Below are 16096 nucleotides of genomic sequence, written 5' to 3'. Positions count from 1 at the left end.
ACACACCTGGGTTCCACAACCCGCTGACGGGCATGATCGAGGGCAGCCAGGAGTACAACGAGAGCCTGGTGAAGAGACTGCACAAGGTAACGCACCTGGGCACACCTGGGGACAGGTAAACACACCTGTGTTACACTGGGAGACATAGGACACACCTGGGTATGGGTACATGCACCTGGGACACACCTGGGACACACCTGGGTTCCGCAGCCCGCTGACGGGCATGATCGAGGGCAGCCAGGAGTACAACGAGAGCCTCGTCAAGAGACTGCACAAGGTAACGCACCTGGGCGCACCTGGGGACAGGTAAACACACCTGGGCACACCTGGGTATGGATATATACACCTGTGTTACACTGGGACACACCTGGGACACACCTGGGTTCCACAGCCCGCTGACGGGCATGATCGAGGGCAGCCAGGAGTACAACGAGAGCCTCGTCAAGAGATTGCATAAGGTACACCTGGGGACAGGTAAACACACCTGGGGACACCTGGGATGTTAGGAACACACGTGGGACACGCCTGGACACACCGCAGCCCACCTGGGATACACCTGGACGCACCTAAGACACACACAGACACACCTGGGCACACCTAAGACACGCATGGACACACCTGGGCACACCTGGGGCACACCTGGGCACACCTGGGCCATTAGGAACACACGTGGGACACACCTGGACACACTGCAGCCCACCTGGGACACACCTGGGGCACACCTGGGGCACACCTGGGCACACCTGGGACATACCTGGGCACACCTGGGAACACCTGGGGCACACAGAGACACACTTGGGATCTATGGGGATGCACCTGGACACACCTGGGCGCACCTGGGGCACAGCTGGGGCACACCTGGACACACCTGGACACACCTGGGAACACCTGGGGCACACAGAGACACACTTGGGATCTATGGGGATGCACCTGGACACACCTGGGCGCGCCTGGGACCCACCTGGACACACCTGGGCACACCTGGGACACACCTGGGAGGGGTTAAACACACCGGGAACACACCTGAGGGGTTTTGAGCACACCTGTGCCTCACCTGACCAGGTGTGTGTGCCCGCGCCGTTCCTGCTGCGCCGGCTCAAGGTGGACGTGGAGAAGCAGATGCCCAAGAAGTACGAGCACGTGCTCAGGTGCCGCCTGTCCCCTTCATGGGCCAGCCCTCTCCCCTTCTGCCCCGCCAGGTGAGGGGGGCACACCTGGGACACCTGCAGATGCCCAGTGAATTCTGCCCAAATTTCATCAAATTCTGCCCGAATTTTATTCATTTCTGCCCAAATTTCATCAAATTGTGCCCGAATTTACCTGTCCAAGCACCAGAGGTTCCTTCATGGGCCAGGCCAGGTGAGGGGGGCACACCTGGGCACACCTGGGGGCGAAAAAATCCCGAAATTCCCAGTGAATTCTGCCCAAATTTGATCAAATTGTGCCCAAATTCACCCCAAACTCCACCCCAAATTCACCTTTTTTGGGTCTTTGATGACGTCATGGGACAGGCCAGGTGAGGGGGGCACACCTGGGCACACCTGGGGGCAAAAAAATCCCGAAATTCCCAGTGAGTTCTGCCCAAATTTGATCAAATTGTGCCCAAATTCAACCTGAAATTCACCCCAAATTCACCTTTTTTGGGTCTGTGATGACGTCATGGGCCAGGCCAGGTGAGGGGGGCACACCTGGGCACACCTGGGGGCAAAGAAATCCCGAAATTCCCGGTAAATTCTGCCCAAATTTCATCAAATTCTGCCCAAATTCAACCCAAACTCCACCCCAAATTCACCTTTTTTGGGTCTGTGATGACGTCATGGGCCAGGCCAGGTGAGGGGGCACACCTGGGCACACCTGGGGGTGAAAAAATCCCAAGTTTTCCCATGAAATTCTGCCCAAATTTTATCAAATTGTGCCCAAATTTACCCAGGTGAGCTCAGGTAAGCCCCAGGTGACTTTCCCACCCCAATTCCAGCACCTGGAGCCCCAAAATCCCCAAATTTCCCCTTTAAATCCCCAAAGTCTCTTTCCAATCCCTCCCAAATTCCCCCCAAATTTCTCAGGTGAGTTCCAGGTGTGCCCAGGTGAGCTCAGGTGACTTCTCTGTCCTGTTTTTGGCACCTGGACCCCCCCAAATTTCCTCTTTAAATCCCCCAAAAATTCCCTTCCAAATCCCTCCCAAATCTCTCAGGTGAGCCCAGGTGATCTCAGGTGATTTTCCCACCCCAATTTCGGCACCTGGAGCCCCAAAATCCCCAAATTTCCCCTTTAAATCGTCCCCCAAATTCCCCCAAATTTCTTGGGTGAGCTCCAGGTGAGCCCAGGTGAGCCCAGGTGTGCCCAGGTGAATTTCCCACCCCAATTTCAGCACCTGGAGCCCCAAATTTCCCTTTTCAATCCCCAAAATTCCATTTCAAATCCCTCCCAAATCTCTCGGGTGAGCTCCAGGTGATCTCAGGTGAGCTCAGGTGTACTCAGGTGAGCTCAGGTGAATTTCCCACCCCAATTTCGGCACCTGGAGCCCCAAAATCCCCAATTTCCCCTTTAAATCCCCCCCCAAATTCCATTTCAAATCCCTCCCAAATCTCTCAGGTGAGTTCCAGGTGTGCTCAGGTGAGCCCCAGGTGTGCCCAGTTAAGTGCCACACTGGAGCCCCAAATTTCCCTTTTAAATCCCCAAAATTCCATTTCAAATCCCTCCCAAATTTCTTGGGTGAGCTCAGGTGTGCTCCCCCACCCCAATTTTCGCACCTGGAGCCCCAAAATCCCCAAATTTTTTAAAAACCTTTAATTTTCCCAGGTGAGCTCAGGTGAGCCCAGGTGCGCCCAGGTGCCCCCAGGTAACCCCGCCCCCGTTGGCAGCACCAAGGCCACGCTGGAGTCCCAAATTTCCCTTTTCAATCCCCAAAATTCCATTTCAAATCCCTCCCAAATTTCTTGGGTGAGTTCCAGGTGACCCCCAGGTGAGCCCAGGTGAGCCCAGGTGAATTTCCCACCCCGATTTCAGCACCTGGAGCCCCAAATTTCCCTTTTCAATCCCCAAAATTCCATTTCAAATCCCTCCCAAATCTCTCGGGTGAGCTCAGGTGACCCCCAGGTGAGCCCAGGTGAGCCCAGGTGAATTCCCCACCCCAAATCCAGCACCTGGAGCCCCAAATTTGCCCTTTAAATCCCCAAAATTCCATTTCAAATCCCTCCCAAATTTCTTGGGTGAGCTCAGGTGACCCCCAGGTCAGCTCAGGTGATCTCAGGTGATTTTCCCACCCCAATTTGGCACCTAGAGCCCCAAAATCCCCAAATTTCCCCTTTTAAATCCCCCAAAATTCCATTTCAAATCCCTCCCAAATTCTTCGGTGAGTTCCAGGTGAGCCCAGGTGAGCCCAGGTGAATTTCCCACCCCAATTTCAGCACCTGGAGCCCCAAATTTCCCTTTTCAATCCCCAAAATTCCATTTCAAATCCCTCCCAAATCTCTCGGGTGAGCTCCAGGTGAGCTCCAGGTGAGCCCAGGTGTGCCCAGGTGCGCTCCAGGTGCCCCCAGGTAACCCCGCCCCACCTTGTCAACCCCAAAGCCACGCTGCCCCCGAATTCCCTTTATGAGCGCGCATAACGCCAGGTGTGCCGCCAAATTCCCACCCCATTCTGCACGTGAGCCCCGAACCCGTAGCGTCCCCGCTGGTCTCACGTGTCTGCCTCGGCCCCCCGCCCGGTGTCCTCGGTGAGCCCAGGTACCCCAGGTGCCCCAGGTGAGACAGCCCCAAGACCCCTAGAGCCCCAAATTCCTCCCCAAAATCCATTTCAAATACTCCCAAATTTCCCGGTGAGACAGGTGAGACCACGCTGAGACAGGTGAGACACCCCTGAGACAGGTGAGACACCCCCCTTTTGGGTGAGACCGCCCCCCTGAGACCCCGTGAAACCCCCTAAATCAGGTGAAACCCCCCAAACCCTTTTGGGTGAGACGCCCCTAGAAGTGGTGTCCCCCGTAACCCCCTGAACCTGGTGAGACCGTCCGGTGACAGGTGAGACACGCCCCTGCACAGTGAGCCCGCCCTGAGACGGTGAGACACTCCCCAACGTTACAGTGAGATAGCCCACGTGAGACTCAGGTGAGCCCAGGTGAGACACGCCCCGACCCAGGTTGAGCACGGTGCCCCCCTGCAGGTGTGCAAGCCCCGAATCAGGTCAGCCCCCCCGAAACAGGTGAGACACGCTCCTGAGACAGGTGAGACACGCCCCTGAAACAGGTGAGACACGCCCCTGAGACAGGTGAGACACGCCCCTGAGACAGGTGAGACACGTCCCTGAACCAGGTGAGACACGCCCCTTTGGGTGAGACACGCCCCTGAGACAGGTGAGACACGTCCCTGAACCAGGTGAGACACGCCCCTGAGACGGGTGAGACACGCCCCTTTTGGGTGAGACACGCCCCTGAGACAGGTGAGACACGCCCGTGAGACAGGTGAGACACGCCCCTGAGACAGGTGAGACACGTCCCTGAGGCAGGTGAGACACGCCCCCGAGTACAGGTGAGACACGCCCCTGGAACAGGTGAGACACGCCCCTGAGACAGGTGAGACACGCCCCTTTTGGGTGAGACACGCCCCTTTTGGGGTGAGACACGCCCCTGAGACAGGTGAGACACACCCCTGAGACAGGTGAGACACGCCCCTGAAACAGGTGAGACACGCCCCTGAGACAGGTGAGACACGCCCCTGAGACGGGTGAGACACGCCCCTTTTGGGTGAGACACGCCCCTGAGACAGGTGAGACACGCCCCTTTTGGGTGAGACACGCCCCTGAGACGGGTGAGACACGCCCCTGAGACGGGTGAGACACGCCCCTTTTGGGTGAGACACGCCCCTTTTGGGTGAGACACGCCCCTGAGACAGGTGAGACACGCCCCTTTTGGGTGAGACACGCCCCTTTTGGGTGGGACAGGTGAGATACAGGTGAGAGAGATCCAGGTGGACAGGTGGGACACACACCTGGGGATGGGTGGGGTACAGGTGAGACACACCTGGGACAGGTGAGACACACCTGAGGTGAGATACACACCTGGGACAGGTGAGATACACACCTGGGACGGGTGAGACACAGCTGACATAGGTGAGATACAGTTGGGACAGGTAAGATACACACCTGGGACAGGTGGGATACAGTTGGGACAGGTAAGACACACACTTGGGACAGGTGAGACACACCTGGGGATGGGTGGGGTACAGGTGAGGCACACCTGGGGCAGGTGGGATACAGTTGGGACAGGTAAGATGCACACCTGGGACAGGTGAGACACACCTGGGACAGGTGAGAGAGACACACCCTTCCCAGGGGAGACACACACACCTGGGACAGGTGAGACACGCCCCTTTTGGGTGGGACATGTGAGGTACAGGTGAGAGAGATACACCTGGACAGGTGAGACACACCTGAGGATGGTGGGACACAGGTGAGACACACCTGGGGCAGGTGAGACAAACACGAAACCAGTGAGAGTGACCTGGGGCAGGTGAGACACACCTGGGTATGGCTGAGACACACCTGGAGATATTTTGGAGCAGCAGGTGGTGACTCAGGTGCGGTTCAGGTGTGACTCAGGTGTCGCTCAGGTGTCAGTCAGGTGTGTCAGGTGTCACTCAGGTGTCACTCAGGTGTCACTCAGGTGTGACTCAGGTGTCGCTAAGGTGTGTCAAGTGTCTCAGGTGTCGCTCAGGTGTCAGTCAGGTATGTCAGAGATCACTCAGGTGTCATTCAGGTGTCACTCAGGTGTGTCAGGTGTCACTCAGGTGTCACTCAGGTGTGTCAGGTGTTACTCAGGTGTCACTCAGGTGTCACTCAGGTGTATCAGGGCTGGGTCCAGGTGTGTCAGGTGTCACTCAGGTGTGTCAGAGATCAGTCAGGTGTCACTCAGGTGTGTCAGGTGTCACAGGTGTGTAAGAGATCAGTCAGGTGTCACTCAGGTGTGTCAGGTGTCACTCAGGTGTCACTCAGGTGTGTCAGGTGTCACTCCGGTCACCCAGGTGTGTCACAGGTGTGTCACAGGTGTGTCGTCCTCCCCCCGCAGGTGATGTCAGTGTCACCCAGGTGTCCCTGAGCCCCTGTCCATGGCGTGGCACTCGGGTGTCACTCAGGTGTGTCAGGTGTCACACAGGTGTCCCAGGTGTGTCCAGGTGTGCCCCGCAGCAGGTGGACCTGTCCCCGTTCGAGCTGGTGTCGCTGGAGGCGCACCTGTCGCGCTACGCGGCCGATTGGTTCCTGCCGCTTCGGTCCCGGCGCCTCCTGGAGGACGTGGCCGCCGCCCCCGACCCCAGCCCCCAAACCTGCATGAAGGTGAACAGGGCGAGCAGCTGCAGCGCCAACCTGGCGGGAGAAAGGGCGACAATCGGGGGGAATTGGGGCAAATTGGGGGGGAAAAATTGGGGAAAATTGGGGGAACTTGAGGAAAATTGAAAAATTGGGGAAAATTGGGGGAAATTGGGGGAGAATTGGGGAAAATTGGGGAAAATTGGGGAAATTGGGGTGAAAATTGGGGAAATTGGGGAAAAATTGGGGGGAAATTGGGGAAATTGGGGGAAATTGGGGGAAATTGGGGGAAATTGGGGAAAATGGGGGAAATTGGGGGAAAATTGGGGAAAATTGGGGAAATTGGGGAAAATCGGGGAAAATTGGGGGAAATTGGGAAAATTGGGGGAAATCGGGGAAAATCAGGGGAAATTGGGAAAATTGGGGAAAATTGGGGGAAATCGGGAAAAATTGGGGAAAATTGGGGGAACTTGAGGAAAATTGGGGGAAATTAGGGAAAATTAGGGCAAATCGGGGAAAATTAGGGGGAAATTGGGGAAAATTGGGGGGGAATCGGGGAAAATTGGGGGAAATTAGGGGGGAAATTGGGGGAAATTGGGAAAAAATTGGGGGAAATTGGGGAAAATTGGGGAAATTGGGGAAAATTGGGGAAATTGGGGAAATTGGGGGAAATTGGGGAAAATTGGGGAAATCGAGGAAAATTGGGGGAAAATTGGGAAAAATTGGGGAATCGAAAAATTGGGGGGAAAAATGGGAAATTGGGGGAAATTGGGGAAATTGGGGAAAATTGGGGGAAAAAATTGGGGGAAAATGGGGGGAAATTGGGGAAAATTGGGGAAAAAGGAAGAAAATTGGGGAAAAAGGGGGAAAATTGGGGAATCGGGAAAATTGGGGAAATTGGGGAAATTGGGGAAATTGGGGGAAATGGGGAAAATTGGGGGAAATCGGGAGAATTGGGGAAATTGGGGGAAATTGGGGAAATTGGGGAAAATTGGGGAAAATGGGGAAAATTGGGGGAAATGGGGAAAATTGGGGGAAACAGGGAAAATTGGGGGAAATTGGGGGAAATTGGGGGAAAATTGGGGAAAATTGGGGAAATTGGGGAAAAGGAAAATTGGGGAAATCAGGGAAAATTGGGGGAAATTGGGAAAAACAGGGAAAATTGGGGAAAATTGGGGAAAATTGGGGAAATTGGGGAAAATTGGGGGAAATTGGGGAAATTGGGGAAAATTGGGGGAAAAAAATTGGGAAAATTGGGGAAAAGGAGAAGTTGGGGAAAATCGGGAAAATTGGGGGAAATTGGGGAAAATTGGGGGAAATTGGGGGAAAATTGGGGGGAAAATTGGGGAAATTGGGGAAAATTGGGAAATTGGGAGAATTGGGGGAAAATTGGGGAAAATGTGGGGAAAAATCTAGGGGGAATGGGGGTGAATTGGGGAAGAATTGGGGAAAATTGGGGAAATGGGGGAAATCGGGGAATTGGGGGAAATTGGGGGGAAGCATTGGGGAAAATTGGTGGGGATTGGGGAAATTGAAAATTGGGGAAAATCGGGGGAAATTGGGGGAAATTGGGGAAAATTGGGGAAAATCAGGGAAAATTGGGGAAATTCGGGGAAAATTGGGGAAATTCGGGGAAATTGGGGAAATTCGGGAAAATTGGGGAAATTGGGGAAAATCGGGAAAATTGGGGGAAATTCGGGGAAATTGGGGGAAATTGGGGAAAATTGGGGGGAAATTGGGGGGAAATTGGGGAAAATTGGGGAAAATTGGGGGAAATTGGGGGAAATTGAGGAAAATTGGGGAAAATTGGGGGGAAATTGGGGGAAATTGGGGAAATTGGGGGAAATTGGGGGAAATTGGGAAAATTGGGGAAAATTGGGGAAATTGGGGAAAATGGGGGGGGGGAAATTGGGGGAAATTGGGGAAAATTGGGAAATTGGGGAAATTGGGGAAATTGGGGGGGAAATTGGGAAAATTGGGGAAATTGGGGAAAATTGGGGAAAAATGGGGGAAATGAGGGAAAATTGGGGGAAATTGGGGAAAATTGGGGGGAAAATTGAAAATTGGGGAAAATTGGGGGAAATTGGGGGAAAATTGGGGAAATTGGGGGAAATTGGGGGAAATTGGGGAAAATTGGGGGGAAATCGGGAAAAATTGGGGAAAATGGGGGGAAATTGGGGGGAATCGGGGAAAATCGGGGAAAATTGGGGAAAATCGAGGAAAATTGGGGGGAATCGGGGAAAATTGGGGGAAATTGGGGGAATTGGGGAAATTGGGGGAAATTGGGGAAAATTGGGGGGAAATCGGGGAGAATTGGGGAAAATTGGGGGAAATTGGGGGAAATTGGGGAAAATTGGGGAAAAATCGGGAAAAATTGGGGAATGGGGAAATTGGGGGGAATCGGGGAAAATTGGGGGGAATTGGGGGAAATTGGGGAAATCGGGGGAAATCGGGGGAAATTGGGGGAAATTGGGGGGAATCGGGGAAAATTGGGGGAAAATTGGTGAGAATTGGGGGGAAATTGGGGAAAATTGGGGAAAATCGGGGGAAATTGGGGGAACTTGAGGAAAATTGGGGGAAATCAGGGAAAATTGGGGGAAATCGGGAAAATCGGGGAAAATTGGGGGAAATTGGGGAAAATTGGGGGGAAATTGGGGAAAATTGGGGGAAATTGGGGGAAATTGGGGAAATTGGGGGAAAATCGGGGAAAATTGGGGGGAAATCGGGGAAAAATTGGGGGAAATTGGGGGAAATTGGGGAAAAATTGGGGAAAATTGGGGAAACTTGGGGGAAATCGAGGAAAATTGGGGAAAATTGGGGAAAATTGGGGGAAATTGGGGGAAATTGGGGGAAATTGGGGGGAAATTGGGGAAAATTGGGGGAAATCGGTGAAAATTGCGGGAAATTGGTGAAAATTGGGGGAAATCGGGAAAAATTGGGGAAAATTGGGGGAATTCGGGGAAAATTGGGGGAAATTGGGGAAAAATTGGGGGGAAATCGGTGAAAATTGGGGGAAATTGGTGGGAAATCAGTGAAAATTGGGGGAAATCGGTGAAAATTGCGGGAAATTGGTGAAAATTGGTGGAAATCGGTGAAAATTGGAGGAAAATTGGTGAAAACTGGGGGAAATCGGTAAAAATTGGGGGAAAATTGGTGAAAATTGGGGGAAATCGGGGAAAATTGGGGGTTTGGGGACACCTGGGCGCACCCGTGGGCGTGTCCCCGCCCATATTTGGCCACACCCATGGGCGTGTCCCCGGCCTGACCCCGCCCCTTTCCCCAGGATGCTGCAGCCGGTGCCGAAGGCGGAGCCTCGGGCGGTTCTGCTCCTCCCCGCCCCTCGCCCCGCCCCCGGGGGCGTGGCCTCGCCGAGCCCCGCCCCCTCCGCGCCAAGCCCCGCCCTCACCGCGCCAGCCCCGCCCCTTTGCTGGTACAAGCGCCGCCTCTCGTCACCCTAAGCCACGCCCCCAGCGCTGGCCCCGCCCCCTTGGTGACGACGCAAGGGGCGGGGCTTAACCTGGGGCTGGGATTGGCGCTGGCCCCGCCCAGAGCCACGCCCACTCTGCTGGCTCCGCCCCCCGGAGGGCCCGCACATGGTGAGGGGCAGGGCTTAATTAATTGATTCATTAATTGGAGTTGGGTTAATTAATTAGGGGTGGGGTTAATTAATTAGGGTAGGGGGCTAATTAGGGGTTGGGTTAATTAATTATGTGTGGAATTAATTAATTAAGAGTTAATTAGTTAATTGAGGCCGGGGGTTTATTAGATTTGGTTAATTAGGGCTGGGGTTAATTAGGGGCGGGTTAATTAGAGGCAGGTGTTACTTAATTAGGGATGGGTTAATTGGGGTTGAGCGTTAATTGAGGCGAGGGATTAATTGAGCGAGGATTAATTAGGGGTGGGCATTAATTAGAATTGGGGTTAATTGGGGTACGAGGTTGATTAAGAGTGGGGATTAATTGGGGCAGTTAATTAGGGGTGGAGTTATTTAGTATGGGAGTTAATTAGAACTTGGGGTTAATTGGATGAGGGTTAATTAGGAGTAAGCGGTAATTAGCAGTGGGGTTAATTGGGGTGACATTAGTTAGGGATGGAGATTAATTAGAGTTAATTAGGTGGGGGTTAATTTGGATGGGCTTAATTAGGAGTGGGTTTTAGTTGGGGGGCTGGGTTTAATTAAGGAAAAGGAGTCAATTAGAGTGGGGTTAATTAATGGGGATTAATTAGGGGTGGGGTGTTAATTAATAGTGGGGCCTAACAGCTGAGGCTTAATTGGGGGCGGAGCTTAATTGGGTGGAGTTTGTGGGCGGGGCTTAATTAGGAAGGGGTGGGGCTTCATTAGGTGGAGTTCGTGGGCGGGGCTTAATTAGGTGTGGTTTAATTAGGAGGGTTGAAGATGGTGGGTGGGGCCTAATTGGGGCAGAGATAGATATTTAAATGAAGCGGGCGTGGCCTAATTGGTTTATCCCCCACAGCTCTCCCGGCTGCTTCCTTGGCCACGCCCACTCCGGCGGGAGGCCCCGCCCCCGTGGCCACGCCCACCCCGAATATGGGCAAAGGGGCGGGGCCGGCCCCGCCCCCTCCCGTGGGGGGCGTGGCCACCTTCGCGCTGCCCCAGCGGCTCCTGCTGGCCCCGGACATGCAGGCCCGGCTGCCCTGTAAGCCACGCCCCCTCCTTTGCATCTCATTTGCATGAATGCTCTTCTCAAACTTTCCTACTTCCTAAAACAATTTTAAGAATTTTTCCCAAAATTGCCCCAAATTTCCTAGAAATTTCACACAAATCCTTCTCAAACCCCTTCCCAAAAATCGCTTTTAATTTGAGTCTCATTTGCATCTCATTTGCATGAGCAGTCATTTCAAGGTCTCTCAAACCCTAAAATAATTACGTAAATTTTTCCTTAATTTCACCAAAATTTGTCTCAAATCCGCTCAAAACTTCCTGTTGATTTTCCCTTTCCTCATTTGCTTCTCATTTGCATCTCATTTGCATCTCATTTGCATGGATGCTCTTTTCACACTTTCCCGATCCCTAAAATAATTCTGAATTTTTTTCCTTAAATTCCCGCAAATTTCATCAAAATTTTCTCCAAACCCTTCTCAAACCCCTTCCCAAAAGTCACTTTTTATTTGCATGTCATTTGCATCTCATTTGCATGGACACCCTTTAAAAGCGTTCCCAATCCCTAAAACAGTTCTAAGAATTTTTTCCCAAAATTGGCCCAAATTTCCTCAAAATTTCCCCCCAATCCTTCTCAAACCTCTTCGCCAAACTCTTTTTTCATTTACATCTCATTTGCATAAATTCCTTTCCTTTAAAGGAGACAACAGTGCTTCTTATTAGTGCCTAATTTGCATAACTGTGCTCATTAGCGCCTGATTTGCATAAGCCCTAAAAGGATTAAGCACGTGCTAGTATCTAATTTGCATAATGGTGTTTGTCATTAACATCTCATTACCAACCTGATTATCCCCCTAATTAGCCCCTAATTTGCATAATTACCCAGGGATTATTTCAGGAATGCCCTCTCCCCTCTTTCCCTTCTCATTAGCATCTCATTTGAATAGGAATTTCAAAAAACCTTTTAAAGACTGTAGCCACGTTCATAATTAACATATTGCTTACATACAAATGTTCTTCATTAGCATCTAATTTGCATACAGCTCCTAGAACCCTTTTAAAAGCTTGACCACACCCATAGCTCTTTAGTACATTAGCATCTTATTTGCATAATGTTGACGGCTTCAAAACCTTTCCAGACATCCTCACTATTTCTCATTAGCATGTTATTTGCATAAATTTCTCAAAGCCCCAATTAAAAAGTTTCATCCTATTTGTTAACACCTAATTTGCATAATTGCATATGCTTATTAGCATCTGATTTGCATGGGTGCCCTAAAATGCCTATAGAACACCTAATTTCCATAACAGTGCTTGTCATTAGCATCTAATTTGCATAGGTTCACCAACACGCCTTTGAAGTATCTAATCCTGGATTTAATTAGCATCTTATTTGCATGAGTTTATTCATTAACATTTATTTGCATAACCTCCCCAATCCTTTTCAAGCATCTCATTAGCACCTCATTTGCATCACCACAGTCCTCATTAGCATCTCATTTGCATAAATCCTCTCAAAGTCCTTCCATGAACTGTGAATTTCTATAGGAAGCCTCTTATTTTCATGCTAATTAGCCCCTAATTTGCATAATCACCACCAGATTTTTTCCAGGAACCCTTCCCCCCTCTCCCCCCCACCCCCACTACCAATTTTTAATTTCCCAAATTGCTCAAAATTTCCTTTTTTCCCCCCAAAATCCCCCCCAAACCTCCCCAAAAAATCCCTCAAATTCACTTTATTACCGCCCTAATTAGGCCTTCATTTGCATAATTAACCCGGGATTTTTTGGGGGGATTTTCCTGGGAACTCCTCCCCCACCCCTCCCCCACCGTCATCCTAATTTTCAATCCCCGAATTGCCCAAAATTTCCTTTTTTTCCCCCAAAATTCCAGCGGGAGAAGTCGTCAGCCTCGGCCAACTGGCCGCCCTGGCCCAGCACCGCCCCTCCCCGCCGGGGGGCGTGGCCAAAACCTCGCCCCTCCCACCTGCTGCCGTGGCCACGCCCCCCGCGGCCTCGGCCCCGCCCCCTCTGACGCTGCAGCTCCAGGGCAGCAAAGTCACGCTTGGCCCCGCCCCCCCATTACGTCACCTGGCCTTGGCCCGGCCCCCCGGCCGGGGGCTCGCACGTGAGTCCAAAATTTGGGGGAAATTCGGGGAATTTTGGGAATTTGGGGAAAAAAATTGGGAATTTTTGGTAGTTCTGAGAACTTTAGGAAAAAAATTGAAAATTTTTGGGAATTTTGGGGGAAAAAAAGGAATTTTGGGGAGGTTTTTTGGGTTTTGTTTGAATTTTTTTCCGTATTTTTTAAATTTATGTTGATTTTTTAGGGAGGGTTTAGGGAAAATTTGGGGATTTTTGGGAGGAATTTTTGGGGAATTTTCAGGGGAATTTTAGGGGGAAATTTTAGGGGGAATTCTGGGGAAAAATCCCAGAGTTTTGGGGGGAAAATTGAGAATTTTGGGGATCTTTTTTAGGTTTTTTTTCTTTTAATTTTTGAGAATTTCTGGAAGGAATTTTGCGGGAAAATTTGGGGAATTTTGAGAGGAATTTTTGGGGGGGAATTTTAGAATTTTGGGAGGAAATTCCAAAAGTTTTGGGAAAAAAATTGGGAATTTTTGAGGTTTTATTTTAATTTTTTTTCAGCATTTTTTGGGGGATTTTATTGGAAATTTTGGGTTTTTTGGGGGGATTTTCTTGGGAAAATTTGGGAATTTTTGGGGATAACTTGGGGGAGTTTTTGAAATTTTAGGGATTTGGGGAATTTAGGGGGAAAATTTGGGAATTTTGGGATAATTTTTAAAATTTATTTTGATTTTTTGGGGGGAATTTGGGGAGGCATTTGGGAATTTTGGGGGAAATTTTTTTTAAACAATTTAGGGAAATTTTAGGGGGAATTTGGGGGGAAAATTGGGAAGTTTTGGAAAAAAATTGGGAATTTTGGGGTTTTTTTGGTATTTTATTTGAATTTTTTTTTATTTTATTTGAATTTTCTGGGAATTTTGGGTTTTTTTTGAGGGGGGATTTTAGGAAAAATCCGGAAATTTTGGGGGAATTTTTTGGGAATTTCTTGGGTGGGAAAATTTCGGGAATTTTTTGGGAAATTTTGGTGATTTTTTTAGTATAATTTGACTTTTCTCAGAATTTTTGGGGAGTTCGGGGAGAAAATTTGGGGATATTGTGGGAAATTTGGGATTTGGGGGAAAAATTGGGAATTTTGGGGGAAATGTGGGGATTTTGGGGGGAATTTTAGGGAACATTTGGGAGTTTTGGGGAATTTTTGGGGGTTTTCTTTGATTTTTGGGGGAATTTTTTTGGATTTTAGTTGAATTTTTAGGGATTTTTTGGGGGTTTTTTTAGAAGTTTTTTGGGAATTTTGGGGGGAAATTTGGGAATTTGGGGAGGATTTTGGGGCTTTAATTTTTGATGATTTTTGGGGAGGTTTTTTGGGGGGAAATTGTCCAAAAATTGGCAAAATAAAAATTTGCAGTGTGCAGGTGCTGCGGTTCACCCAAAAATGGGGAAAAAAACCCCAAAATTGGGAAAAATGGTCTTAAATTGGCTGTAAGAATTGTGAGAATACGGAAAAAATTGGAACTAAGAAAGATTTATCAAAAAATGGAGAAAAAAAGGCAAAAAATTGGGGAAAAATCGGGGAAAATGAGGAAAAAATTGGGGGGAAAATGGGGAAAAAGTGAGGAAAAATTGGAGGTGAAATGAGGAAAAAACAGGGAAAATTTGGATAAAATTTGTTTTAAAGAATTAGTGAAAAAAATGGAAAAATTTGGAAAAATAGTTGAAAAAGGTGGGGAAAACTGGGAGAAAAAGGGGAAAAAAGGGAAAAAAACTGGGAAAAAATTGGGGAAAAATTGGAGAAAAATGGGGAAAAAATTGGAAAAACTAAGGGGAAAGGGGAGGGAAAAAAGAGAAAAAATTGGGAAAAGTATGGGAATGAAAATGGACAAAAATGGGGGAAAATTGTGAAAAATTTGGGATAAAAATAGGAAAACATGAGGAAAAAAGAACAGGGAAAAATTGGGGAAAATGATAAAAAAAATAGTAAAAATTTTGGGAAAAATTAGGAAAAAAGTTGAGTAAAAATTGAGGAAAAATGGGGAAAATTTGCAGGGAAAAAAAGAAAAAAATTGGTAAAAAGCATTAAAAATTTAAGGAAAAAAAGAGGAAACTTTGGGAAAAATTGGGGGAAAAAGGGAATAAAATGGGAAAGAAAAGAGAAAAATGAAAAAATTTGCAAAAATTGACCAAAACTTGGCAAAAAATGGGAAAAAATGCTAAAAATTTTGGGGGGAAAATGGGAGAAATTTGGGGAAAAAAGGGGATAATGGGAAAAAATGGGAAAAAAAAGGAAAAAATTTGGGGGAAAAAAAGAAACAGGAGAAAAAGGAAAAATGAGCAAAAATTGGGGGAAAATGGGTAAAAAGTTGGGGAAAATTTCAAGAAAAAATGGGCAAAAATCGGAGAAAAATTAAAAAAATTTGGAGAAAAATTGGGAAAAAATTGTAAAAATTTTGGGAAAAATCAGAACAAAATCAGAAAAAGTGCAAAAAAAAAAAGGAAAAATTGAGGAAAAACTGGCCAAAAATGGGAAAAAATTGGGGAAAATTGGGAAAAATTGGGAAAAAATAGTAAAAATTTTGGGAAAAAAAGAAAAGATTGGGAAAAAAACCAGAGAAAAATCAGGAAAAAAAGCACGAAAATTGGGAAAATTTGAGGAGAAAGTGAGGAAAAAGTGGCCAAAAATGGGGAAACATTGGGAAAAAGTGGGGAAAAAATTGGGGGAAAATGGGGGGAAAAAATTGGAAAAAAATGAGAAAAAATGCAAAAAATTAAGGAAAAAGTGAGGAAAAGCTGGTCAAAAAATGGGGAAACTTTGGGGGAAAATGGGGAAAAATTGGGGAAAAATGGGTAAAATATTGGGGAAAAATTAGGGGAAAAAGGGGAAAAAATCAGAAAATAAAAGCACAAAAATTGGGAAAATTTGAGGAGAAAGTGAGGAAAAAGTGGCCAAAAAATGGGGAAACATTGGGAAAAAATGGGGAAAAAATAGGGAAAAAAAGGGAAAAATTGGGGGGAAAAATTGGAAAAAAATCAGGAAAAATGCAAAAAATTAAGGAAAAAGTGAGGAAAAGCTGGTCAAAAACTTGGGAAACTTTG

At 48.4% G+C, this 16096-nt stretch overlaps 1 protein-coding gene across 1 annotated transcript; it reads left to right on the top strand.

Moving 5' to 3' along the window:
* Positions 1-32: 32 nt before the first annotated feature.
* Positions 33-13049, top strand: LOC115916117 (E1A-binding protein p400-like; the record flags this gene model as incomplete). The annotated part of the gene is made up of 8 exons (XM_030969814.1): positions 33-115; positions 211-306; positions 392-458; positions 1063-1199; positions 6159-6336; positions 9585-9897; positions 10777-10959; positions 12816-13049. Coding segments are annotated over exons 1-8 (1291 nt in total), but the record flags the coding sequence as incomplete, so codon positions are not given.
* Positions 13050-16096: the final 3047 nt, after the last annotated feature.

Source organism: Camarhynchus parvulus, unplaced genomic scaffold, assembly GCF_901933205.1.
Source record: "Camarhynchus parvulus unplaced genomic scaffold, STF_HiC, whole genome shotgun sequence".
NCBI classification, from domain to species: domain Eukaryota; kingdom Metazoa; phylum Chordata; class Aves; order Passeriformes; family Thraupidae; genus Camarhynchus; species Camarhynchus parvulus.
This window is presented reverse-complemented; position numbering and strand designations above follow the sequence as displayed.